At 39.3% G+C, this 27,761-nt stretch overlaps 1 protein-coding gene across 6 annotated transcripts in view; it reads left to right on the forward strand.

Annotated features, from left to right (window-relative positions):
* The window catches only part of UBA6 (ubiquitin like modifier activating enzyme 6), a 75,182-nt gene extending 48,804 nt beyond the window's left edge, over positions 1-26,378 (forward strand). Inside the window, exons 3-21 of one of the 6 annotated variants that reach the window (XM_066996319.1) lie at positions 487-548; positions 840-937; positions 1,806-1,896; positions 1,994-2,213; positions 3,136-3,339; positions 4,385-4,770; positions 5,372-6,248; positions 6,646-6,684; positions 7,919-7,992; positions 8,831-8,896; positions 10,311-10,415; positions 11,195-11,293; positions 13,970-14,065; positions 14,400-14,554; positions 15,096-15,186; positions 16,635-16,707; positions 21,788-21,913; positions 22,643-22,819; positions 26,132-26,378. In XM_066996319.1, the coding sequence (XP_066852420.1) occupies positions 487-548; positions 840-937; positions 1,806-1,896; positions 1,994-2,213; positions 3,136-3,339; positions 4,385-4,770; positions 5,372-6,248; positions 6,646-6,684; positions 7,919-7,992; positions 8,831-8,896; positions 10,311-10,415; positions 11,195-11,293; positions 13,970-14,065; positions 14,400-14,554; positions 15,096-15,186; positions 16,635-16,707; positions 21,788-21,830 (2,779 nt within the window). In that variant the 3' untranslated portion in view covers positions 21,831-21,913; positions 22,643-22,819; positions 26,132-26,378. Of the gene's footprint in view, positions 1-486; positions 549-839; positions 938-1,805; positions 1,897-1,993; positions 2,214-3,135; positions 3,340-4,384; positions 4,771-5,371; positions 6,249-6,645; positions 6,685-7,918; positions 7,993-8,830; positions 8,897-10,310; positions 10,416-11,194; positions 11,294-13,969; positions 14,066-14,399; positions 14,555-15,095; positions 15,187-16,634; positions 16,708-21,787; positions 21,914-22,642; positions 22,820-25,013; positions 25,228-26,131 lie in introns of all 6 variants that reach the window. The other 5 variants (XM_066996318.1, XM_066996320.1, XM_066996307.1 and 2 more) reach the window with 5 other exon arrangements.
* Positions 26,379-27,761: the final 1,383 nt, after the last annotated feature.

A 27,761-nucleotide genomic window follows, 5' to 3' on the forward strand; every position in this document is an offset into this window, starting at 1 on the left:
ATGGAGTAACTGCAGATAAGTGATAGGAAGAAAAGCGAAGGGTGACTTGTTGTACATCTACCCCTTCAGACAACTACACGTTTCATTTTCTGGGTCTGCTGAGGCTGAATCATCATGCAGGCAATACTACTTCAGGGCTGATTTTTAAAGTCTATTTATTTCAAGCCAGAATCTTTATTCATCCCAAAGTTCTTTTACCTGAAGATTGTTGTAATACTTGTATGTTTTCTTCTGTGGAGAGATACTTCCTCATTTGTACCACGTTTCGTGACAGCAGGGCTTTTTTTCCTGGAATCCTCATAGAGACAAGTTTCTTTGCTGATATCTGCGTATGAGAACAGATGAGATTTATTGAAGTTGGGACTAGTGGAAATAATAAAGTAAAATATTAAGTAGCAATAACTGAAGTGTTTGCTGCATGTACTTTTATATTACTAGGATAAGGATATTTAGTATTTTTTATTTAATTTTTTTTCCTCTTTCTAGAAAGAAGATTGATATACAACCAGGTCAAAATGTATTGAAATTCATTCAGGATTGTTTTGAAAGTAAGGTTTTATTTGACATTTTGCTTAATTTGCTGATTAAATAATAATTTCTTTCTCATATTGTATTTAGTGGTAAATTATTAGAAATAAAATGGTTAAAATAAAGTTTTTGTCAGTCTTTAACGGTGCCCCCTTTGCAGTCCCTTAAACCTGTGTAAGCTGTTTTATAATCTTTTTCCTGAGTAGCTGGTTTCTTTCTTGTTTACATTTACTTGAATGTAACAAGCCTTAGTAACTTGTTAAAATCAGTGTGATTCCAAGTATCCCCTATTTATAGCTTTTTCTTTATAGGCTGTGATAGTGAACTTACAATAAGCTCTCCATGCACAGACTGTTGCTCAACTCCTGTTGGCAGAAACCAAACGAGGACTTCAATACAGAGCCAAAGGGTAAGTTAGTTACGGACGTATCACTGTGTAGCTTTGGGTATGCATTTGGATCAATAAAATGGTTAAATTTCGTGTACTCTCAGGTTGAAGCACATTGCTATATAACTGATGGTGGGTATGGCTGTCTTGGACTGTATTGGAGTTGGTTTCAGTCACTTTACCAGATGTATGGACTCAGCTCTTTGCTGTCAGATGGACAGTAAAACTGAAAGATGATCCTTGTATAAAAGGAGCTTTTAGTTCCTTTGAAAAGCCAGCTCCTGATAAACAGTTATTATGCGTAAAATAACTTTGTGACATTGGGGAGGAGTGGAAACAAATCAATGAACTTATTATTGGCTGAAAGAATGATGCAAATCTGGTTTGTCTGCAGCCCATTCAGTCTCGTTTCAATACTTGGATTCTAGCGTTTTTTGTAAAAATCGGATATTCTGTTAACAGTGTTAAAACCAGACAGTCTTTATAATGGCATTTGTTTACTTCAGTCTGATGTTAGAATGCTGTATAATCTCAAATGAATTTGTGCAAAACTTCAGTCTGATATAATAAAGGTGAATTAAATTGTTTAAATTAGTACTGGAAAGAAAAAATATCTTGCCTGTGGGCTGGCAGGATGTCTATTCAATGCTGCAAATTGATTTTTGTGTGCGCGCTGTTACACCTGTGTGAAATTTACAGTTAGCCTTAGAAAGTCTTACATAATAGAAAACTGAAGTGTTCAATTAAAACAGAACTGTGCTTTAAATGAGTAAGAATTAAGGGACGAAAATTGTTGTTTTCTGTAGAAATGTATATTCTTGTCAAAATACCATTGCTTTGTCAAACATTTTCCTTTGCTTGTCTTGTTATTCTCCATTGAATCTGGCAGTCAAATGCAGGGTTAACGAACTCGGTGAAGAGAACCTGTATTTCTTCAGTATCCGTACCCGCATCACCACCAGATACTGTCAGTAGCCAAGGTTGGTAGCACTATTATTAATTTAAGGTTTGGGATAACTCTTGGTATTTTATAAGCTTTTGAGTAGAAGAACTAAACCTATTTAGTATACGTTGCAGGAGGGCCGCACAAATCCTACCTGACGCCTGCAATACACGGTTATGCAGCTGATTCTAAGAAAACAGAGAGCCATTTGTCTAAAGGAGGGGCTCATGACACATTAAAAGATGCCGAAGCACTATGCAAAAGCCCTGCTGAGTTCGTGGATCCTGAGGATGATAATGGGGCTTTGGGATCACCTCTCCTTGTGGAGGAAGCAGAAAGTTCTCCTGTACATATGTAAGTAGAGCTGAATGTTGTTTTCACCTTTTAGGGTAAATTAGCATGGTGGTTTCAGTCATTGATGAGTTTCTATTCTGAACTCAAGCAAATAATTCCAGGTTGGAGGAAAAGTTCAATTTCTAGGCTTAGAAGGGGCATCATTGTCTTTTTTCTTTTTTATAAGGTATTCTGGTGATAAGGGTTAATTCCCAAAAGAGTACCCAAGGCTTCCAGAATGAATTTGAACTCCTTTTTTCCCAGTACAGTACTCTAAATGAACAGCTTCTCAGATCGGTAGTCTCTAGACTTCTCAGTGAATTTACAGTGCGCAGTAGTGTGCTGTTGACAGCGTTGACCTTAAAAGTAACAGAAACTTTGTTAAAGCAGTGATGAACAGTCATCCTTCCTCTTGCTCTGAATATGCAAATACTACCTAAAGTAGGACAGGTTCAGTTGTAGTCATTATCTCCCCTTCAGAAACTTTCAATCCCAGCTGCAGCAGTAGCTGGTTATCCCAACTTTTTGGGAGGGCTGAATCTCTGGGGGGACGTCACAGAGAGGAGGGAATGACAGTGGTGCTAGTGATGTATGATGAAGTGCCTCTGGGAAGAGAGTGTACCAAGGGTCTGGGAACCCTAATGATTCTCCTAATTATGTTCTTCTAAAACTAGGAATTTGTCTTGTTGAGCAGCCCTTGCCTTGATCAAGAGTCACACGTTGCCTTGCTGACCCCATGTTGCTTTGTCAATTTGAATACTTCCTGCTACCCTGGGGAGTGGTCCCACTAATGTATGTTCCAGCAAATTCCAAAATGAAAGCTTATTCATAAAAACTGAGGTGCTGTCAGCAAGAGAAAATGGGAGCATCTGTGCATCCACAAGACAATTTAATGTGCACTCAATTTATAGCATCATATTTGAATGCTGTTTTGCATACCTAGATTACATTTTGATGACCAAAATATTCCTGCTGTGGTGAAGAGCCGTGCAGAAGTTGTCTGTTTGGAAGGACCTCAAACTGGGAGAGATGAGCAGACTCTCACACAAAGAGCAGAACGTACTGCTGTGTCATCTGTACGGAAGCAGAAGTCGTCTTTCTCTTCAGCTTTCTTAGCAGCTGTAACAACAGGGACAGTTGGGAAAAGGTTTGTTTTGAGGCTTAACATGAAATGCACTTTGCTTACAAAACGATCCAGTCCTAAGTACTGGAGCAATGTCCTTTACCTATAAAAATGGTGTGGGAGGATGTTTTGGGATAGTCATTTGTTGCTGGAAAAATCCAGCTTGAGAAAGGGTTTATTTAAATAGTTGTTAGAATGTTTTGTGCAGGGAGGATTTAACACCACTGTTAGGATTTAACCATGGCGTTTGTTGCATTTGTCTGCCAGTAAAACTGTATGCAGCTATTGAAAAGTGTTTCAGATGGAGTGTGAGATGTTTCAATTAGGTAGACTAGAGGATTCAGGAAAATCTTAAATGATTCTGAAGTTAGAATTATAGAATCACGGAAGGGGTTGGGTTGGGAAGGACCTTAAAGCTCCTCCAGTTCCAGTCCCCTGCCACCTCCACCCAGACCAGGCTGCTCAAAGCCCCATCCAGCCTGGCCTTGAGCACCTGCAGGCATGGGGCATCTGCAGCTTCTCTGGACAACCTGTTCCAGTGCCTCACCACTCAGATAATTTCTTCTTTATATCTTATGTAAACCTAACCTCTTTTAATTTAAAGCCATTCCCCTTTGTCCTATCACTAAAATCTCTGACAGAGTCCCTTTCTAGCTTTCTATACCTACAGAACCTTTTCTTGTTGCCCTTGATATCCCTGGCCAAGTGTAATTCTGACAGGGCTTTGGCTTTCTGAACCTGATCGCTGGCTGCTTGGATGATGTTCCTCTATCCCTCCCAGCCTAGTGCTAGCAGTGATCACAGCAGTCTTTTTTCAGAGCTAATACAGATTGGAGTGGTTAGGTAGGAAGTTGACTGTCCAGCACCTGAGAAATAATGAGGTATGAATATCAGGCTGAAACAACGAAGAACAGGTCTTTTGGAAGATGGAGGGTAATGAATGATGGACTTTATAATGGGAACGTCCTGCAGCATGTTTGGGTGTTCCTCAGTCATCACTAGATTTACAAGATCGAGACTCACCTTTTCCTCCCAAATGATGTCAGTACTTTGTCCCTCCTTTCTTTAGGTATACAGCCTCAATATCATCATTATCACCTGCTGTTGTAAAAGATGAAGACATAGAACTAGAGAGTGAATGTGAGTTTTTAATCGATGAATCAGATGGTCTGTCTTCTAATTCTTGGTTTTCAATACCCCAGAAGAACAAAAAGTCCAAAAAAGATGGCTCTGCAACCCCTGTTACGAAATCTCAGTCCTCTGAAAAGGAAAAGACAGAAGGTAAGAAAGGCAAGACTGGGAAGGTACAGGCTGAAGCACTTACTGAACAGAAAACGCACAATTTGGATGTCAGAGTGCAACATAACTTCAAAAGAACGTCACAGTCAGATCCAGTCTCCTCTAAAGGTGAAGGAAATGGACTTAAATCTCAAAAGCAAAGCAGTACGCATGTAGGTAAGTTGTTTACCTGGTCCTCAGACTTCTTCCAAATCGTAGTACTGAACATTTTTGTGTTGGTCTGTTGGGAAATGAGGATAAGGGAAATAATTGGAGTCCTGATTGGCATTTCAGGTACACAGTTAAGTTTGGGTATATATAAGGCAGTGAGACAGAATGTCTTCACTTTTTTTTTTAACCTTTTCCTGTTAGGAGGTTAAAAACTGATAGGGGTGTTGCCTTTTCTTATGAGCAGACAAAGATGGGTACAAAGCTTTTGCTCCTGTCTCCCTAGATAGCAGATTAAGATGTGTGCTTTAAACTGAGTGCTCAGTTTTTATGAATTACTTTGGAAGGGTTTTGTAGGAGGAAGCACTGAAAACTAAAGCAGACAGAATGTGACATTTCTGCACTTACTCCGCTAAGAGATACAGGAGATACTATGGATTAGAGAAAGGCCTACATTAAGTGCTGGGGAAAAAACTTTTTCTGGTATTTCATTTTTGTATGATTCTTTTGGTTTATTTTTGTCTTTAGATGTAAACACATTTCTTCAGGTTTTTCTTCAGGTTTTTATGCACAGAAGGTATTCATGTCCATGTGTTTTATGTATTGATAGGAAAGTCTAAAAAGGATGCACTTCATCAAGACTCTCCAAGACACAGAAAGATGTCCTGCGAACCAGAAGCTGAGCAACTGATGTTGTCACTGTCTGGATCGGACACAGAAGGACATGATGAACAAAAAAAAAGGGTGATGCCAAGTGAGGATTCACCAATGCCCTCAGCTGAGCATCATGAAGAGCAGATGCCATCTCCAAAAGAGAATCTGAAGTCTTCCAAGTATCTGCAGTCTGCTTCAAAAGCTTTTCTGCATTCAATCCACAAGAAACACACTGCTAAGCAGAAACTTCAAGAATCAAAAGATAAGCTGTCTAAGAAACAGGCAGAAAGTCAAAGGAAAAAGCTTAAAAAATCTGCAAAGAAAAGTAGTAATAAAAAGCCTCAGTTAAAAAGAGGGGAGAGCTCTGATAGTGAATCCAGTGAAGAAGGGCTTGAAAGAGAACCAGTCGAATTGAATGAAATGTTTACCTCACCTCTGCGTCAGAAATTAGAGAATTCTGTACTTCAGAAGCTGGCTTCGTCTGAAAAACCTAAGAATGTATTGCATGCATTGGAATCACTCCGTGGTGTTTATAACAAAACTCCTGTAAAAGCTGCAGAGCTACTGCAGCGTCTCACAGACAGCATACAGAATTCTGAAAAGAAAAATTCTGAAAAGAAAAGATCGTTGGTTAAGTCTTCAGGAAAGACACTCAAAAAGATTAATCACAGAACCCATAAAGGTGTTTCCTCAAACCCAGAGGACACTGAGCCTCAAAATACAACGGATTCTGACAGCTCTTCTGCACACGAGGTGGCAAGAAAAAAACACAAGCAATCAGATGTGAAAATAAAAAGTAACAAAAGAAAACATAACGCGCAATATAGACTACAGTAAGCTTTTCATTTAATTCCTTAAAAATGTGGTATGACTTGATAGATAATGAAACACATTTTGTTAATTCTAAGCAGTAATTGCAGTTGAAATAAGTGTCAGTTTCAGAGTGGTTAAATAGCTACTAGAGAAACCAAGTGGTGTAATTAGCAACCTACTATTAAAGGTGGATTCCAAAATCTAGTGTCTGCTTCTGCCTAAGGAAACTTAAATTCGGAATTTTTGAAGTGTACTTTTGAGATTGAGTAGCAGCTGCAGTGTTTGGTGTAGTCTTTGTTGTTTGTGGGCTTTTTGTTTGTTTTACATTACTTTGTTTTTTGAAAATCTTTTGTATGGTTCCCTGCAGTAAGTAAAATTAAGGGCTTACAGTAAACATAATAATTGTTTCTCTTCTAGAGATTCCTCTGCAGCTGTGAAAGTTATGAGTTGTGAAAGGTAATTTCCTTTGTCTGTAAAACTTGTGTTTAATCCCGATCCCCCCCCGTGCCATACTGGTGCAATTGTTGTGCTCTGTGCTCCACTAGTATAGAACTTAGTAGAAAGGGATCATGATTCATGCTCGAGTTACCTTGCTAACACAGTTAATAAACTAATGGAACTGTTCTTTTTTGTCATGATGAAGATGTCACAATGTTTCTTGCCTTCTGGGATTTTTTTTTCCTTTGAGGATTGCTTCCATATTAGCGTGTGATTTTTGAACAGAAATATCAGCACTTCTCAAGCTAATAACAACTGTACTAGTAGCATTGCTGCTGGTAAGTAGGGTACAGAATAGTAGCTATGCTCCAAACTCTTGTTTGTGCACATAGATAAGCAGATACTTTCTCCCTCATGCAGTGGCGCCTTAAAGCAAGTAGAAGTGGCAAGCTGTGACTTTATTAAATTCTTACGTTGTAATTCTACTGAAAACTGTAGTATTTGCATTGAAGTGAGCCTACTGCAGGCTTCATTTTAGACCAAGTGATTCTACAAGGTATAGGCGTGCTGATCGAGCGTTGAAACAAATGCACCTTTTGGAGTTTGGGTGGAGCACAGCTCTTTTCACCTGTTGCGCTTTACTGGCATGTTATTTAATGGCAATGCAATGCAGCCACAGATGGGGAAGGAGGCAAGGTTGGCGTACTACGCTGTGGCTATAAAGACAAGTCTTGTTAGAAGTGATTTGATTGCTGGAGAGTCTCTGGAGGTGCACGTATACGTTAATCATCCCTGTGTTATGGGGAAGGCTTTATGGCAGAATACATCTAGCTAAAATTATAAACTTTGTTACTGTCCTTTGCTCAAAGCATGTAAAAGATTTCTTTAAAGTACTTTTATAATCATGGTCTATAGAAAATTGTTTGAAAGGTAACACTACAGAGGAGAGGAGGAAAAAGGAAAAGTCATGAGATTTTTAGGAGGTCTGGTTAGAGGGATGATGTGAATACTAGTTTGTCTGCCTGATGGCTGAGTAGAGGACCAGCTGATGAAAGAGACCTGTGATTTCTAACTAGCAGTCCTTTGCTTCAGTGTCTGATCACTACAAAAAAGCATTTAGAAGGAGAAAAAGAAACTGCATGGTCTGGAAAAAAAAAAAAACACTTAAATTTGGTATTCCTTGTACTACTGTAATGTTCCTTTGATAGGTAACATATTGAAGCAGATGTATTTTTTTTTTCTTTTCTTGAAGTGGGCCTGTTCTAGAATATTGTGATGAATTTACTTCCAGAAGTAAGTGTTGTGAACAGGATAATGAATCTTCAGGTAATGTTTAAAGTTGGTATTTTGTTGCATTTTATTTATAAGCTTTTTAGGCTGAGGTTGTACAGTAATTTTTGTTGTATCTCTGCTCTTCTGGTTTATTCAGAATAAGAAATGCAGACTGGGCTGGCTGTGATCCCATTTCTGCCCAAGTATAATATGCCAGCTTCATGTTGTGCTGGCTGTAGAAGGACAAGCACTGCGTGGCTTGGCATCAAGCCTACCAGGATAAAGTTGTCCTTCCGAAACACTGAACAAATGCTTTAGGTTCAGTTTGTACACACCAATTTGGTGTGTTGTCATGTGGTGGCACTATATGGGATCACTTCAGGCCGCTGTAGAGCAAAGTGTCTGGCCCTAGGTAATGAAGGCGTGTTCACCTAAAATATTTTGGTTCTCTAAGTAGTTTCCCTATGCAAGCTGAACATCCTGTCATAATGAATATGAACCCTGGGGGCAGAAAGTCTTTTTTTCCTTAGTTTTAGATCCAGTTGTAAATAGTATTTAGTTTGTGCAATGCTTTTTTGAGAGATCTAGTTTTGTGGGTGTTCGGGTAATAAGTTTGTTCTAAAGTTATACTAGAGGGGTGTGAAGGTGAACAACCTAGCACTTCAATCAGTAGAATTACGTGTCTACATAGTTGTAATACTTGATTCTTGATATGAAACCACATATACAAAACCCAGGGTAGCTGAACAGTATATCTTTAAAGAAAAAATGTTGGTGGGAACACTGATATTGGGACTTCTGCTTGTATTACCTTCTTCTTCTTGCAGATATATTGAATAAAAGTCAGGAGTAATAAATGCCTATTATGATGGTTTTTTGAATGTAATTTCAGATGATTCTGAAGACTTGCGTTATCAAGTAAGAAATTTGTCAGACAAGATAAGCAGACATAAAATAGGTAAGGTTATTTTAAAATACTTTAATGTAAGTGTATAAATGCAAAAGCGGTTCCAACTCAATGTAAATTTAGCTGAAGAAGACACAGGAAGACACCTAGCGAAGGGTTCATTTGTTAATTCACAAAGCATCTTCATGTAAATGTAGAGCCCTAGAACCCCGTAATTTTAAGTTGAAAAATATTTGGAAAACAGTCTGGAAAAAACACTAAGTATAGGTAAGATTTGTTAGTTCCTCTTTAGGGTACTATGTAACCCTGCTCAAGGTGTTTTTTTTTTGTTTTTTTAACTTTTGAAATCTATACTGTTTCTTTGTTTTATATTCAAACATGATCTTTTTAATTCTTTTAAAAAATATCTTTTTAATAATTTTAGTTATCTTTTTAATTGTCACATTTTCCTTTTTTTGAGTCAAGACACTGCTTACTATTCATTGAGAGCAGTAAGAGGGTTTGAATTGGTTTTGCACAGTGTAACTGAGGGTGCAAATAACCTACCTGCCTTCTGTGGTGGTCTGAGTTGATCCTGCGGAAGGATAGGGTGGCACAATGGGCATGCAGTGGATTGTAATCCCACACTAACCTGCTTTTGTGTTTTTTTTATTCCTTTTATTATTATTTTGTTCACAACAATGTAGTTGTCTACCTTCAAAAACAATTTAGACAAGGCTTGTTTTTAATTTACTGTTTTTATTTTTAGCAGCTAAATATTCTTGACGAATTTGCTCTCAACTCTTAAGGGGGTGTTTTGTTATTCCTTACAAAAACTAAAATAGAAATTCTGACTGTATATGATAGATCAGAAAAACTGAAATTTGAGACTATGAAATACATGAGTTGGAAGATGCATACCTGAGAAGTCTTGGAAATGCGTGGGGTCTTCAGTTGGGAAGAGTATTGTTCTTTTTCAAGACCTTGGAGATGGGTTAGGGGTAGAATCTGGAAGAGCAGGGTCTGCTCGGGTGCTCTGTGTTACTCTCCTCTTGCCATAACCAACTTGAAGCCTTTTCACTCTTGCTAATGAAATCCATCAGATTTGAGGAGGGTTCTTAGCCTTTGCCGAGGGGGTTCTCTTCATAGTTATAATGTTTGCTGCTTCTTGTTCTTGAGCCCCTAATGTCCATATCTCAGTGATTCAGTAAGGTATATTGAATGAAATCTACAGTCAGCATGGTGACTGTTTAAGAAAATGGAAAGGGAAATAATGATGTATGCAAAAGAAGGCTTCTGGCAAGACCTGATTCCCTTTCCTGTCATGAAAGGAAATTGGTATAAATATCGGCTGGGAAGTGATATAAATAACCCCTGGGAAGTGCTCACTCCCTGAACAGCGGGAGGTAATATTTAAAGTTTCCCATTTCTGATTTTTTTTTTTTTCTTTCATGCTTACTGTGAATTGTTTCATCCTTTAAATTAGTAATGCCTTCCAATACACCTAATGTTCGTCGGACAAAAAGGATACGACTAAAACCTCTGGAATATTGGCGAGGCGAGCGTGTAAACTATACGATGAGACCTTCAGGTATTTGTTCCAAAATGCCTATCTCCTTTGTTCTGATAGGGCAGTAAAGGGAAATCTGTGGTTAGATCTTGTGCAATGAAAGTGTTTTAAAAAAGCAGATGATTTATAGTCTCTAGCCATTTAGTCATCTTTCAGTGTAATCTTTCTCTTGATACTCCTGTTTCAGATAGAAATAATAGCAGCAGAACATGTTATGTACACTTGCCTTAACTGTTTAGGGAAGAACAACGTGATTTCTTTGTACTAGTAAGTTTCTTGTATCACAGATTCTGTATGATACTAGGAAGAGACAATGTATTGGATCATTCATTGGAGCGTTTGTCATCGTGTGGACACTGCTTCCTGGAGCAGATACAATAATATTTTATCCAGTCTCAGTGTTAAATGACCTATGTGATAAAGTACATCTTGTTCTCAGGGATTTTTTTCTGTTGGCTTAGCCTTATTTGGTATTTTCCTAATCAGTCGGTCTACTTGAAAATAGTATTTTATGTGTCCCTAAAATTGATATTTTGTCTTAAAACTTGACTCTCGTGTCATGGCTTTCTGAAATGTTCTTTGACTGAAACAGATTCTTTTCAAAAAGTCTGAAGTTGTACTGCACTTCAAAATACTTGATGAGGAAAAGCTTTTTGGTTTTGTTCTGGCTTTCTAAAGCTACCTGAAAATTTCAGCATCAAGGAAATATATTCCAAACTGAAATGCTTGTAGTTTCTGTAAATGTTCATTCATGTAAAATAAATATCGTGTTAGTGACCTTTGTTCAACTTTTGTTTCAGGAGGGCTGACAATTAGTGGAATAGTGTGTCCAGAAACAGAACCTCGCAGGAAGAATAGACAGAAGAAGATTCGTCATAAGGAGAAAAGAAATTATACAAGTATAAACACTTTTTTTTCATTCTTTTGATGCTTTAAAAAAAAAAAAAACTAATTGAATGCTCCATTGCTGTAAGATTTTCTCTTGTAACAAGTCCAGTTTCTCTGAGTGAAAATCCTTTTGGAATTAAATGCATTAGTGTGATCTGATGCGGAAAAAAACACAACTGTTGCTTACTGTAGCCCTAGCAATGCTGTATGACCTTAAACTTTTAACTTCTCTGGGTTGGGAACGAAGAGACACATGACAGATCCAGAGGTGTTGTAATGCTCTTAAAGCTGCGGTTAAAGAAAATCAGCTGTACTTCAGCCCTTGACCAGATTGTTAGTTAATGAGGCTAATGTGTTTAGTTTCATAATGCACAATTAACGTATAAGGGCTTCTGGTTGTCTTGCTGATACCTGTAGCACCACATCTGGAAATACAGCATCTGGTATCAATATTTTAAACTGTTTTATGTTAAATACAAAATCATTGTGAGTTTGGTGAATGGGGAACTTTAAGAACAATGCACAAAATGGGTAAAATTAGTCAATATATACTTATATACCATACCTATATATAATATACAATATATACTTATATACAAATATATACTTAAAGACCCATGAATAGGAAGCTTTGCTACAGCCACTAAGGCCAGGAGGTGGTAAGTATGTAGGTAGTGCTCAGAAGGGAGATAGGGTCAGAGTCCAAAAAAAAAAAAACAAATTCATTTTTCTGTGCTTTCTTTGGAAGAGATTTTGGTGCTAAAGAACCTTTCTATATGGGACTCACTAGAGGTTTTGTTTGTGACTGCAGTGTTTTATATATATGTTAGAGCAAATAAATGTTAACAAGGAAAATACTGTATGATCCTGACATGGTTCTAAAACAAATAAGGTATAAGCTAATTGTTAGAGGAAGAATAAGGAAGAAAACAGAGATTGTTGGTACAAATTTCTGGTGCTCTAGACTGCTGCATGTAAATTTGATTCCCTATCACAAAAAGAAAGTACTAAGACTAGAGAGGGTTCAGAGAAAGTTGTTGATGTCACGGAAGTACTTCTGTACAAGAAACAACTGTGTGTAGGCTAAGGCTCCTCAGCCCTGAAAAGATTCCAGAGGTGTGATAAAGGCCTATAAAATCACAACTGACGTGGAGAAGAGAAATAGAAAGCAATTACTGCTTTTTTTTTAACACAAGAACTATAATGTATGAAAGGAAAATAGTGGGAGCTGGGTTTTTCACACAAAATAAGGTGGCTCTTCTCCCTGTGTTCTCTGTGCTCTGTGCCACAAAATACTGTGGAGGAAAAATATTTAGATTCAATGTGAGAACTGGATAAATTAATGGAAGACTTAATTGTTAATAGCTCTTAAATAAAAGTGAGTTGCATGTGTAGAGGTGGAGAATATTCTGTAGAAACATCGTTACTCCATTAACAGCGGTTTTGGAGGTGGGAGGGATACCTGCTTTTGGCTGCTGATGGAGACAGGATCCTAATCTGTTGAACCTTTGATGTGAGCACAACTTTTAAGTTTCTACGCAAGTCATTTGCAGTCCATGTAAGCTTGAGCTGGTAGTGACTATTCATACTGTATCATACAAGAATTCGCTGCTTTAGGTTAGTTTGAAGTGCCTCCAGATGTGATGGATATCCTGGTTAACAGACATTCATCCTGAGAGATGCTCTTTTGTTAGCATCCTTGAATTTTAAGTGATATGTACAAGGCCCATCAGCTGAGTTGAATTTCTAGGACAAATTTCTAAATTCTAATGATACAATAAAAATCCTGTGGTTAGTGCTGTAGAGTTGCACCTATTACTGCCTCTTTATAGAGAGAGGGTTTTTGTTTTTTTTTTGGAACAATGCTATATCAAACAGTAACTTCCCTCATAGCCCTGACTGTCGTAGTTTAGTGTTGGAGTGTTTAAGTAGACGTGAGTGCCTATAAAGTGCTATAGATTGTCTTTGACAGCCTTGTTCTGACTACATTTAAAGAGATTTCCTGTGCACTGTGGAGGTAAACATGTCCTCTTAAGAGAGTTCTTCAAGAGAGCTTTGGGATATTTGTTCTGTCTTGAAAATTCTCCAGTGTCTTTTTTCTCTTTGAAAAGCATAAGGTTGTCATCAACTCTTAAGCTGTTGCCTTCTCTGGAAAAATCCACTTTATTTTAGAAATAGTTCTCTGATTTACAACTTAGAGTGAGATTCCTGTAATGGTGTCTCTCAAGAAAAGGAAAATTGAACATGTGCTTATTCTTTTTGAACACTTTCATAAGTCTCCTGATGCCCATCAGCAGTAGGTAAAAGGAGGAGACTTACTTTTCTTAGTTCATCATGTATTTTACATTCTCTCTTAATATCCTCTTAGTATCTGTTGCAGGAAAAGTTCTTCTCAAGTTAAGGTACTTTGGGGTAAATACTGTCATTAATAGGCAACCTTATTGGCGTTGCCCTGGAAAATACTTCAGGCTTTAGGGACCATTTACTGATCACACAGAGAAATAATTCCAGTGAAAATTGCGTTTTCAAAGAACTGCTATGGGTTAGCTCCCTTTTTCTGGAGAAGGTATATTTCAGTCTGTTTAGTTGCTTAATGAAGGAAATTTAATTACCTGTGTGTGAAATTGTGGTTACATAAGTTTTTAAATTGTGTAGTGATTACTTCTCTGTATTTTTTTTCTCATTAGAAAATGAGGTAGCTAAAAAATTGAATTGCACCCTGGCTGATACTTCTAAGCCAACCATTGTAGTGGACCCAGTAACAAATCAAGAAGTTCTTCAAGGTAAGTTGAGGGGATGTAACCAAGGACCTTTCTAAACAATGTAGCAAGTTCTTAGATATAGACTGATAGAGGAAGAAAATTGTTCATGCTGCCTTGGGCATAAAAAGGGTAAGCTGTGAAAATATTCATTGCTTTTCTGGAGAAAATTCTGGGGGAGCCACAAAAAGGGGAAGGGAGTGACATGTCCTGTTTTTCAGCTAAATACTAAGTCTAGCTTGTGGGGTTTTTGCACTGAAACAATGCGTGGTGCATATAATTTAAAAAGTTGCTGAGCTAACAACAAGACTTGGTTATGTGTTAGCATTGACATTAATCTCCTGGACTTTCCTTGTAGAGTGTATTAACACTGGAAACAGTCACTTGAGTTTCTTCAAAGATGAATCGGTAGAAATATATAAAAATCTGAATACATCTACTTTTTCCACTGGTAAATTAATCTTGAAGCCACTTAAAGAAAAAGGACACCAATTTGTCTACATGGATACAATAGTAAGTATGCTTTTTCCTTATTTATTTTTATTTAATGATCTATATCAAAACAGAGAATCTTAGAATGATTAAAAATAGCATATAAAGTTGACAGGTTTGTCATATTTTTTGCCTAAACTACAAATGTATACAGGAAACATAAATAAATTTCAGCTGTGAAATCAAGCAGTTATAACTAAAGAAACTTGCTGGAGGTACTTTGCATGCACAGTACCCTGCTTTCTTTCACATTAAATGTGTATGTTCATGTGTGCTTCATGTGCAGACAAGATAGAAAGATTAAATAAAAATACCTCCCCCCCCCCCCCCCCGCTACAAGTTGCCTGTCTTAGTTGCCTGTCTTAGGTTTCAACTGGGGTGGGGAAAAGGAGTTGCAGCTCAGTTTATTATGTTAGTTATGTTATTATGTTAGTGGTTTTTTTTGCTATCTTGCAGTGTGTATGCAAAAACAGTGTTTTTTTTTTCTTGGATAACTTTCTTAAATGTTTGCAAAGGAAACATTGCTGATCTTAGAACCCCCACCCCTCTCTTTTTTTTAAAGGCTTTCCATGTTATCCATGGCAAAATAGTTGTTACTTTGCATAAGACATCATATTATCTGACTTCGGGGGCCTTTTTCTATATTCCAGCAGGTAAGCGCATGTTTTTAAAATCAGTTTTTGGGGATTGGGTTAGACTGAATTAGCGGGCTACGAAGCACAACTGAGGTGAATAGTTGGGAGAGAGGAGTTGGAGTAGAGTATGGGAAAGCACAGCATTAGGAAGAAGGGAGTGTGACCCAACACTGGACACAGGCTGATGATCTAACCTTGGACTGTAGTGGTACAAACACAGCCTGTTTACCTGAGTTTCCTTCAGAGTTTTTGATAACATAATCAAGTTCCAAGAGTGAAGTTCTCTTGGTATTCTAGTTCTGTCCCTAGCTACGATGTCAGGGAAACTTAATCGGACAGCTTTAAATAGTGGTAGTTAATATAATTTTCATCACCATCTTTTCCTACATAAATTAATGAAAATTCATTTGGATCAGTTCACCACATTTTGCACAGTGCGTGAAGTACAGAAGGTGCAGCCTGTCTGCTGAAAGTGTTGTAACCTCATATGGGTCATTGAGAATTGTAGAACGCCACTGATTTTGCTCTTCTGAGATGAAAGTGGAATGAAATCCGTATGAGAAGCTACCCTTTAGCGGGTAAGAGAGTAGTCAGGAGAGTTTGTAGTACTAAAGTAGACTGTTCATGAAGTGGTAGAGGACTTACAGCTTGCTTGTGAAGAGGCTGTGTTAAAGAAGTGACAATCTACCACTCTTACTGTTTTATCAGTTTTTCACCATGACATCCTGTTTTAACAACCATTGTTCAATTAATGCTTGACACTTCAGTAAAAGTGTCGGTTTTAATCTTAAAAGCTGAGGGGTCAGCAGAGACAGATATATGGTTTGATTTTGGGTAAAGGAGATTGTATTAACTGGTGAAAGTTCCATATCTGTATTCCTCTCCGTTTGTCCCTGTTTCCTGATGGCCTTTCTGTACTGCGTGGATGGGCGATGCGGAGGTTGTGGTGGAAGATCTCTTTGTATCTTATCAAGTGTGGCTATGTATGAATGTTAGAAAGTTGCTCTTCCTCAACATCCAGTGTCTTTTAGATGCCTCTGTATTTGAGGTCACGTTAGTATGCAAAAATCCCAAGTGAAGATCTGCAAATAAGTTTCCTTGTGCAGTTCTTAATGAGATTGTCCATAACAATTAAAATAAATTCAGTCACATTAAAGTTTTCTTGTGGCTTTTGTGAGTGGAGAGTTTAAGCCAATTACTTTGGCTTCGGTAAAAGTCTTGGTGAAGATGTGCTTTTTTCCTATCACAGGTTAAAAGAAATGAAGCTAGCTGTAGGTCTTCTTCCTTTTTACCACTTTGAAATGCAGTGACTTGCCTGGAAGAGTGGCATCATAGATTTGGGGCTAATATTACTTCTCCTTAAATATATGAAATAAAAACATAGTTTTCAACTGAGTTGAAGCCAAATAGGACTTCAAAGATTGCTAGTGGCTTCTAAAGAAAACTTTTTCTGCTTTTATTTATAGGAAATCAATACAACATCCGTAATCTTCTGAACGAAGAAAGTGTTCTCCTTTTCACGCAGTTCAAAAACGACAGGTGTGAAGAACTTCCTCCAAAAAAGTTTGCTTGAAATACTTCTCACGCTTTTGTACTTTCTGATTTTTTTTTTTCCCCTCATAAGAAGTATGTTTGTTTGTGCCCAGCTTAACTTCACAAACTAAGACAGCTGGTAAGATCAACATAGAAAGAGCTACAAAAACAACTCACAAGTTTACTGTCAAACTGCAGTGACCCAGTGAAGGGCCTCACTCTGTATCCGGCATTTGTCATCCAGAGACAGGAAGAGATACTTAAAAATTTGTTGGAAAAACGTATTGTTGTTCCAAATTGTACTTTTATGCCTAATCTCCCCCCAAATGCTTAACACTTAAATTAATTTTGACATCTTCAGCTAACATCTGTTAGACTCAATGTCTGCCTCTCAGAATAATCTCTGTTTAAACGTAGAACCATGCTGTCTGCACTCCAGTAATTGTTGTCTAGGAGACAGGCTGCTGGAATTCTTGCGTGCTAGGGTCCAGCACTCTTCTAACATGTTAATGACAGCAGTTTCTTCCTTGTCTACCAGATGTATGATTAGTGCCTAAAATTTGTATTGTAAAATGGATGGTTTTATCTAGGAGCTTATCGGTTTTATCTTTTATATGGAGCTCTGAACGTTTCAGATAGCTTTATTTTGCCTAATGGCAATAGGTCATTGCTAAATGTGTTACTTTAATATTGCCTTTTGTTTTGATTGATGTGTTTCTGAATAATAACGAGGACCTTTGGGAAAATTGTAATTATACTGTAAACTCCAGAAGCCAAGTCTAGACAGCAGATGGTATACATAACATTTGTCTCTCAAGCTCTTCAAGGTTCCTTCTGGCTGAACATAAGGGATAAACTACAGCTACTCTGGTAGGGTGCTTTCTCTGAGTGGTCACTGCTGTTCCAGAAGAGGAAAAGATATGGAAAATTGAACTGGAATTGAAAACTTTTTAAGGGCAGAATACTTGAGGATTGAGCATTGACCTTGTAAGCAGTCTTGGCCATGATCTTTATGCTAAATCTAGAGTACAAATTAAAGTAGGAGAGGAGAATTGGCTTTAGCGTTACCCATAAGAAACTTTCAGCTGAGAACTAACTCCGTGTCTGTGAAAGCACTTAGACACTGAGGCTACAATTAAGACGTGAGAGATGCTTTAGGTTGGGGAATTTTAGGTAATACACTTTCTTTCAATTTTTCTCTTTCAAGCAGTGGTTCCTATAATTAGTTCATGACCTTGTATGTAATTAGTGAAGTTACGTGACATCTTTGTATGCGTGGCTAGGTCACACTGAACTCTGAGATGATTCCAGGAGCGTGCCAATTGCCATTCAGTTCATCCTCTTGAGGCAAAACTATTTGCAGTCAAAGTTCAGATTGCAGGGAAGAGCATTCGTTTATTCCCCTCAGCCTCAAATTTTGTAAGAGGTTTAAATTTATTTTTTCTACAAGTCATTTAGTTAGAACTGATAATAATTTGATGTCGGTAGCTTTTTGCAACTTTTGGGCTTGGTTGGCCTCTTCAAGGTCAGTGAGATTCAAATATTGTCCCTCTGTTGGAGCCTTGCCAGCAACCAGATGGGCAGTCATGCTGTCTCCCCTGCTTCAGGGAATCCCACCCAGTAAAACGCTCCGTTTGTAAGTCTTTCAACTCTTTAGGCAGGCCCACAGAGATCTGGAAGTTTGCCACTTGGTAAACAGTACAGGGCTAGCATTAGACCAAAAATCCTGTGCTCCTCTCCCAAGCTTGTCTCCCAGCAGTCAGGACATGGATGTGATGATCTCTGAGCCCAAGAGCTCATCAGCTCCAGCTGAAAGAAAGCAACCACTTCTCCATTGTGTTAAAGGCCAGGGAGTTCAGAAGGAAGATACCCAGCAAATTTTGTTGTGCATTACCTGACTGCTGAGAGTGGGTGCTTTGTTAAGGGTCTGGTGAACACGTATGGACTACGGAGCTGATGGCCCTAAAGGAAAGTGTGGCTGTGTGTTACAGAGCTCAGGGCAGCCTGCTGCTGTTCCAGAATACCTTCTGGTTTGGTAGGTTCAGGTGGAAGCAGTGCATTGCCCTTATTGTCATCTTCCCCACTGCGCTACATTGCAACTTGTCAGCAGGGTTTTTGAGTGGGCTTTTTTTAGGTCTTGAGTAACTGATGAGAAATCCATCTTTCTGGATGTTTTCTTAAGCAGAAGTAATATGTTCAGACCGCTTCCTGATACAGACTGGGAAGTAGCAGATGTTCAAGTGCAGGTTTGAGGTCAGAATGCTGCAAATGCCTCTTTGCTTTTCCTAATTTTGTGCCTGAGAGTGTCAACAGAAAACTGTGGGTTTGGTTTAAAAAAAAAAACAAACTAATTTTTTAGGCTAGGTAGTTTGGTTGCTTTCTGGCTAGTTGATTTATTGTGTGAAGTGTCTAGTATAATTTGCAGAGAATGTTTTGTAATTGAACTACATCTCAAAATACTTGATTTTTCTCCTTTTGAGTAGCAGAAGTCAGTTATGTCAGGCATGGTGTTGTGTCTAGGATGTTGCTTTCAGTTTGTAAAGTTTTGGTGAAGTACTTGCCTTTCAGTTATGCATTTTGTCTTGTCTTTCACAGTGTTAGCTCAACTTCTAGTATAAGAAATAGTGGCATAACATTTTGCTGCGATAGTTCAGTATGAAGTTCCTTTAAATCTGCAGTGAAAACAGAGCTTGATTTCTTAAAATAGTTTAAGTGGCTGCAACTGCAACATTCTATAGTTTAGGAAGAAATAACTTGTTTTGGAAAGGAGGGACAGAATTGAAATTTATTAAATGTACGAAGTTCTTATCTAAAAGAAACAATTCCACCATTTGCCATTAGATGGCGCTTCAAGCATAGCTGTTTGTCGTTGCCTGGCATCTGTACCCAAAAGCTTTGGCTTTTGAATGGGGGAGGAGTATGTTACAAATGGCGATAAATTCATTTGAACTCTGTTGCAAGTAAATGTAAATAGATTTCCGTTAACATTAGGATTTGGCACAGAACCTTGCGAAGTTCATTCGGTCAGCATGTAAGTTGTACTAGTTGCAGCCTCTCACTCAAAGTTGTTTTTAAAAATACTGCTGTGCGGCAGGAACTGAGGTGAGCTAGATCGTTCACCCTTTGTCTGGATTGCATATTTTCGTTTAACCTGACACGTGTAGTGTGAGTAGGCGCAGGAGTATTTACAGCTTGAGCTGAGAAGTCCTGTTTGTATTCCAGGACTCCAATGGGTGCTGAGTTGTGCAGTGTGGCAAATGAGAATTGGTTGTTGGAAGAAAAAGCTGATGTTTCACCTATGCCTGTTCTTGCTATGGCTCCTGCTTCCTACACTTTTGTGTTTATCAGGCTACTAGTAGTCGTGGGTAACCTGTGGCAGTCTAATTTTTTCCCTTACCAAAAGGGATATTGCAAAAAAAAAAAAAGTCTTCTCTGAAATCTGAGATTTTAACATTCTTCTTCCTGTCAGTGAGTGATTCTTTTTATCTTCACATTTGCTTCTGTTGAATAATCAACTTCCAGTGACTACTGTGATGATTTCAAATAGATCTGTGGCAAAATCACCTACAGTTGATAAAATGCTAAGATAATAGCCCATGCAGAACATGTTGTGGTCTGTTGCTTAAATACGTATTCTTAGGGTTTCTCCGATGTTATTTATTTCCATGTTGAAGCTTTTAACAGTGCTCAGATTGTTTCATAGACTAATGGCTTAAATATTCAGCTCAGATGACACAACTTTTCATCTACTTACAGCAGAACACAGAACATCATGTCTAACAGTAGTAGAGATCTGAGGCAGGTTTGTAATTACTAAGCTAGGCTGAAATTGTTAGCTGGTGTTACCTGCTGTGAGGTGAAGTTGGGATTGTCATCAGGAAAGAGACGTGGCCTTTCTCTGCTGCCAGCGTGGTACTGCACTGTTCCTGGAGGAAACCTCTGTTTTAGTACATTAATTCATTGGTTTCTGTCAACAGTAATTGAGAGAGCTGAAGGCAAAAGCAGAGTCAAGTATTTCATCAACATGATGTTAGTAGGTACGTGCATTCTGTGGTAGGTGATGTGATAGCAACTAGAAGCATACTTTAAGGAGCTTAACTGACAGTGACCCACCATAATGGTAAAGTCAGACTTCTCTAGGCTTTGGCTTCATCTGAGAAAAAATGACGTTACTGGTTAGTAGGTTCCTTTGAAAAATCTAACTTTTTGGAGTTTTCGTTTTGCTAGAAAGCTCTTTCTGTCTTACTAAACAAAAAGTTTGTTGTTATTTAAAGAAGAATGCAGGAGAACAATTGCAAAACTGTCAGATGTGTACACATACATATTTTGTACACCTTAGTAAACATAAGATAGAGTATGAGCTGAGTAATTACAGAAAAATAAACAGCGCCAATAAAACAAACTCTTGAAGCACATACACAATTCCTTCTATTTTTCAAGTATGCAGTTGAATTAGTTATCTGCAGATGATTTTGAATTAATGTTTGGGAAATGCAATAAACCGAAAAAGCTATTTCCTCATTTTCATGACAGTTGAAAAGGCATTTCAACACGAAAGAATATTTTCTTGCATTTCTACTGACGCAGACTCTGCTGCATGATGTGTATTGTAATACAAAATTTACTTTAAGCAGTGATTGATTGCAGATAATACATCTGACTGAGGAGTATGGAACATGCTTCTTACATGGTATTGACAGCTGCTGTAACCAAGCACCTTAGTGTTTCCAAGACAGTACACTTGCTCTAAAGAATATCCTGTCACTTCATGGGTGTTCTTAGATTCAGACAGAAGAGCTCTCTTCACAATACATTTCTCTGGTTGTAAGGAAAAGCATCCTTTAGGATTTCACAGCCAAACTAATTCCTGTGGTCCAGTTTTAAGACTAAAACAAATAGTTGTCAAAATAATGGGCTGCTGAATATTAGGGAACAAATACGTTAAAGGGGTGCCTGCAGAGCTGCTCGGTGTTCTTGAGCCCACACACAAAGCTTGTGTTCTTTTTTTGTTCTTCACTTCAATTGCTGGGCCCAAGTAAAGGCGCACAAAACATTGTAAAACTACATTTGCTTTGCATTTCTGCAGTCTTTTCTTATTTGGAGCACCAGACAGGCAACAAATGAAATAAGCCTAAGGAAGCACAGTGTTTACTTCCTCAGTCTATTGAATTGAGATGCAAATCTGAAAGTGTTCAAGATATTTATGTTCCAAGTAAGATTTTTAACTTCTCTTTGAAGCTCGATAGGTAAGGCCTTCTAAATTTGGAAACTGAAGAATTGTAATGCTCTTGACAGCTATGTGGGAAGTTTATTAAATGGGTAGTGTGGTGGGATGACCCGTGGCCAGCTGCCAGCCCAGCCATTCTCTCGGTCCCCCTTGGAAGACAACATGCGATCCCTACCATGGGATGCAGTTCTCCAAGAACTGCTCCGGCATGGATCCCCCAAGGACCTCAGTCTCTGCCAGGTGCCTTCTCCTCACCACGGGTTAGTTATTTGCCAGGAGCCTGCTCCTAGGGGGGGTCTCCGTGAGCTGCAGCTTCCTTCAGAGCACGTCCACCTGCTGTAGCGTGGGGTCCTCTGTGGGCTTCACTGTGTACGTATATCTGCTCCTGCGTGAGCTGCAGGGAAACCTCTGCTTGGGCGCCTGAAGCAGCTCCTCCTGCACTGACTGCAGGGCTGTTTCTCTCGCCTCTGTCTTGATCCTCTTCCCCCCGGCTGCTGCACAGCACTTTTTCATTTTATTTTATTTTTTTACCTTTTTTTTAGAACTGTTTAGATGCTACCAGTGTCACTGATGGGCTCAGATTTGGCCAGCAGCAGGTCCCTGTAGAGGAGGGCTCTCTCCCCATAGTGACCCCCCACACCACCACCTCCCAGTTACCAAAACTTTGCTAGCTGACAACGCGTGTTACTTAGCTCATTGTTTTCTCATGTTTAGGGTGTTCGAAGCTGCCTTTTCTTGTGCTTCCAGCATCACTAGCTAACACGAGAATGGATCAAGATATCTGATACGTGGTGCCACCGCGTGGGTGTCTTCTGGAATCGATATGCTGTAAAGAGGGAGAGGAGTGATGAGAGAGGTGTAAACGTAATGAAGAGCCGTGCTACTTGGCAGGTAGTGTCCTGGTGTCCAAAGGTGTTGCAGCCTGGCTTGACTAGGACTCTGTAAGGGGTTTTCAGTTAAGTTCAATAACTTGGAAGGGTAGAACATGACTTTTCTGAAGGGTAGAGAAACACCTTCCTGGTGTTGGTGCCATCAGAACACGGCTGGCTGTGCCAGCAGCTTACGCTCTTGGTTTGGGATTCGAGATCACTCGGATTTAGCATTGTCATCTTATCTAAAATTGCAAGATGAAATTCATGAGCGTGATATAAAATTCACTGGACAATATGCCTGAACTTACTGAATCTTACCCTTTCTTTGTTATCATCGCTTTTGTGTTGGAGTACAGAGGGGGCAATTAAAAGAAATAAAAGTTAATTATGATTTTTTTCCCCACAATCTGAACTTGAAATTTTATTGCTGACAAAGCAGGGGTTCCCCTAGGATGCTGTAGGCTATAAGCTGAAGAAACTAAGCACTTCTCTTATATTTCAGTAAGTGCCAAGTCAGCTCTGAGGCTAATTAATCAAAACAAATTTACAATTAAGCCCAGGAAGGAAGACTAATTAAGTAGCCAGTTAAGAAAAAGTGCTGAAGGAGGGATCAACCTTAAGGGAAAGTACGAGACTCCTGGTATTGGCCCATGAAGGACAATTAAGTGATAATTGCAGAGGCCTTTCTTCATCCAGCAAAAGCTCTCTGACTTTTAGTATGGCTGATTTTCGTCATGTTAGAAGCAGACATTTGGTTTTTAAGCAACTAAGCTTAAGCTTACTCTTAAGGTAACTTAAATACAGGGGTTGCTGCAGGAAGAAATTAAAATGCTGCCAGACTTGAGCAGCATTTTAGCTGGTGAAAAAAACGACTATGTTTTGAAGACAAAGCAGCACTGAATGTGCAGGGTTTTTGCCTCTTCATTTTGTGGTGTACCGAGTCCCATCTTAGCTTCCTGTTTAACCTTTCAAACAAATTACTTTGAGTGGATTATCTCATCAGAATTTGGAATAGCTTCATTATGTTTGGTTGCTAACCCCACTTAAGTTCACAGAAATCATTACCTTGTCATGAAATGGCTTCTGTTGCTTACATCCTACACCCACACTGCATGACATACTTGTGTTTCTTGATGGCAAAAAGAGGGGGGAACTATCATAGCAATACTGTTTGTACTGAAAATAATTTAGCTCCTTTTCTGAAGGGTGTTTTAAGCTTGCATTTGTTTTGCTGCAATGCTCATCTCTGGCAAGATGCTAAGGGTTGTAAATGAGGTGCATGCCTCACTCTTCCACCTGTCCTTGCCCATCTCCCAGGAACTCTGTATGCTGTTGAAGTACAAAACCATTTTTAACTAACTGGATGCCTGCATGGACTAAGAACTTGCTTAAATATCCAGTTCCCCCCCGCCCTTTTCTGGAACTGGAATTATTATAGAAATTACAAAGAAGGGGTCTCCATCTATGACAAGTGTTGATCATAATTTTATTTTCTTCATAGAAGTCCATATGCACATACTTGCCAGTGTGGTGCACTGTATCAAGTTTGAATGTTCTCTTCCTTCATTTTTTTTGTCTTACACCCTATAGTAATTTCTAAAGGATTATTTTTTTCAATTCAGTGCCCTCTACAAAGTTTTGGTTTTTTTTTGTCTTAGTGGTGCTTACAATGACTGTATCAGTTGTTTAACTTAGTTCCAGGTATTTGAATTATTTCAGAAGTGTTCTTGTGCCTGAAAGTTCCTCTGCTACCTCTCCTTCAAGCTTTGTAAAAGGCCTGGCAAAGCTCCCGATTTTCTTGCTTAGAGAAGTGATGCAAAGCTTCCTTTTGGCCTCTGTTGTTCTTTTAAAGACGTGTGTAGTTTTAATCCCAAGAAAGGTCAGTTTAGGCTGTTGCTGGCAGGGTGTTTGTTATCGTTGTCCGCCATTTCAGGCTCACATGGTTGTCCTTGAGCTTCATCCCTGTGTTGAGGCTGGCTCTGCAGTGCCAAAAGAATCCTTTCCAATGCCATTGCACCTAGCCAAACTTAACAGCATCAAAGCGTGCTTCTGGCACCTCTCGCAGCACTAATTCATCATGCTGCTGACCTTTTGCCTTGGCAAAATCTGTCTGTGACTCTGCCATCACCTAGGCACCATGCTATGCCCTGATTTTGTACTGGCAGGCTCGTCCAGGCATTCACCTGCTCTTACATCTTCATTCCTGTCGCCAGGGGCGATGCCATTTGGCACCGGCCGGTTTTGGCACGGAGATCTGGTGTGTGCACACACATGCCCTCTCACACCCCGCTGCTGCCTGGCTTTTCTGGTAAATGCCAGGAGAAAGGCATCCTCCTGGCTACTGAGACTTCTGTGGGGTCTGAGGAGGAGCCTGGACTAAGATGGAAGACTGTCATGGCTCTTCAGGATCACCAGCATAGGTACAAGGTACACCTGTGAGCACTTGTGTGCGCACCTGGCATCCTGGTTCTTGTCACTGGCCACCGCGGAGAGGTCAAGGGATACAGAAGAGAGCAGGAGATGAAAGTTCATTTAAGGGGGAAGGGAGTTTATGTGCATCCCTCTGGTTCTGCTTGATCAACTGTTGAGTCTTCTTAATCAGTCATAACTTTCAGCATTTCTCTGTCCTGCCTGGTAGAGGATGATGGTTATGGTGTTGTAAGCTACCTTCTGTTCCAAAGCTGTGAGTCTGGTGGTACCACCTACCTCGTCAGGAGGGCAGAGAAGAGAGCAGTTTACAGTGTCACTTGGTGGTGAGCTGTGTCAGACTTGGTTCTCTCAGTTAGCAACAGTCTTAATCCGTGGATTCCTCCCTGCTGTCAGCAGCTCTGTGTGGCCTTGGGGCTGTAAATGGTGGGCTGTGGACCATTTGCCGAAATACTAGCAGAAACGAATTAAAATATACACAAGGTTTTTATAAAAATAGCATGAGACTTGCTTGTATGTTTACTACTGAGGGCTCTTGGTCCTGCACAAAATGCAGCATTTCGTAACGCTGGTAGCATAAAACAAATCTGTAGAACAAGTGTCAGTGTTGCAACTGAGTGTGGCTTTGACAACTCCAAACTTTGTTCAGAGGAACACAATTGTTAGAGTACCTTGTTTAGCTAAATTATGCTAATGTGCTCTTTTGAAAATCATAATTGAAATGATACCAATATTTTTATTGATTTGCCACTGGAGTACGTGGCTGCTTTGAATACAATTTGCAGTCATTCCACTTTACTGAGCAGTTACTGTCTAGCATTATGGCACAGAGGTTTTGTTGTGGTTTTTAACTGAACGTTGCATTCATCCGGATGAACTAATTTCTATTCTTTTTGCATTTCAGACCAATTGTAACAAGCACGTTGTTGGAGCCCGAGCCCTCTTCCCCATAAGTTCACCTGCAAGTTGATCATCTAATGCGAGCGAGTTCTGAAGAACACTGTTAACTACCATCCAACTGGAAATATACCTGTATTGGAAGCACATAGTTTCCTTGATCTTAAGAGATCTTCCTCCAGTGTAAATTGTAAATAGATGGCTACAAATTACTTTTCTGTTTTGTATCAATAAATGTTAAATAATACAAATCAGTTTTGATTCCTTTGCCTTTCTAAATCATTTAAGAATGAATTTTATGGTAGTTGGTGCAACGATGAAAACTCGGGTAATTGCATGAGGCTGAGGAGTTTGATTTGTAAACATGTATGAAGGAAGTTGCATTGAGTGGTTTCAAGGACGTCCCCAGTGAAATCTGCCAACTGTTCCATTGGTTGTATTGAAACTTTTAAAAGGAGTTTGGAACTAAAATATGCCAATACAGATTGGCTTTGAAAAACAGCGTTCCTGACTGACCGTGGTTTTGGTTCCAGTGTCAATCACTGCTCTTCCTGCCATAGGTATACAGAAACTCCAGCTTGCGATGCTGTAGGAATCTTGTAGTTTTGAGGTAAATCATAAACAGAGCCAAACTCTGCTGCACTGTCACGATCATTCGGTGCTCTTGAGGTTTGGTGTTTGATGACTTGCACTCCCCTCTGCCTTCTCTGTGAAATTTCCAAGGTGTTTCCATTTAGCTGGAGATGGCGCTCCCTGAGCGTTACCTGTTACAGCAGGTCTGGCATAGTCATCAGTGCGAAATAAAATGCAAGCACCTCCCATCCCTTGGGGAAAATATGGTCCATTAGTTTTTCATTTGCCATGAGCATCAGATTTTAGTATTTTTTTTCCTTTCTCTTTATCTCCTGGGAATACCAATCTGCATAGATCTATTATTAATTCCACAGCAACTAGCTCATTTTCTCAAAAATCTTTACTGTTGGTGATAAATGTAGGTTTCTCTAGGAATCATTTAAAATCCCAGTTGGGCTCAAGTATGCCATGCACAGTGCTGGGTAGTTAGCGTGGGGTTTTGTTGTTATTTTTAGGTATCTTTGCCTCAGCTGAACTCACTGTTTTTTTATAAGCTAAGTGTTGTAGAGTTGTCTGGCATTTAAATCTTAAAACCATTCTGGCAATGAAGGAATAAAATTGAAGGTGGGAGGGTGAGAATAAACGCATCCCTGAGCAACAGCGACCTGTGCTGAGAATGATCGTATACTAAGGTATCTCAGTGCTACAGAGAGGAAAGCAAGAGGGGTTTTCCAGTCCTGAAAGGTTTTATAAACTCCCCTTACAGCATTTGTTCCCTTCAGCTGTGCCCAGGCGTCGCTGGGTGCCAGCAAGAGCCTTGTGGGAGGGCAGTGGTTCAGAGGCCCTGTCTCAATTCCAGCTCGCATTTACAATTAAAGCAATGGAGAATCGGGCTTTAGGTTAAGATCCCCAGCCTTCACATTACTCGGGCTGTGTACGCTGTCCCTTCTGCGTGCCTGGGTAAGCGTGCGTGTGTGCACAGCGCTGCATGCTGTGCCAAATGGGAGCAGGAGGGTGATGGTGCTGTTTGCAGTGGGGCCTAAAAGTGCTTTGTCCTGGTGAGC

This window comes from Anser cygnoides, chromosome 4, assembly GCF_040182565.1.
Source record: "Anser cygnoides isolate HZ-2024a breed goose chromosome 4, Taihu_goose_T2T_genome, whole genome shotgun sequence".
In the NCBI taxonomy this organism is placed as follows: Eukaryota; Metazoa; Chordata; class Aves; order Anseriformes; family Anatidae; genus Anser; species Anser cygnoides.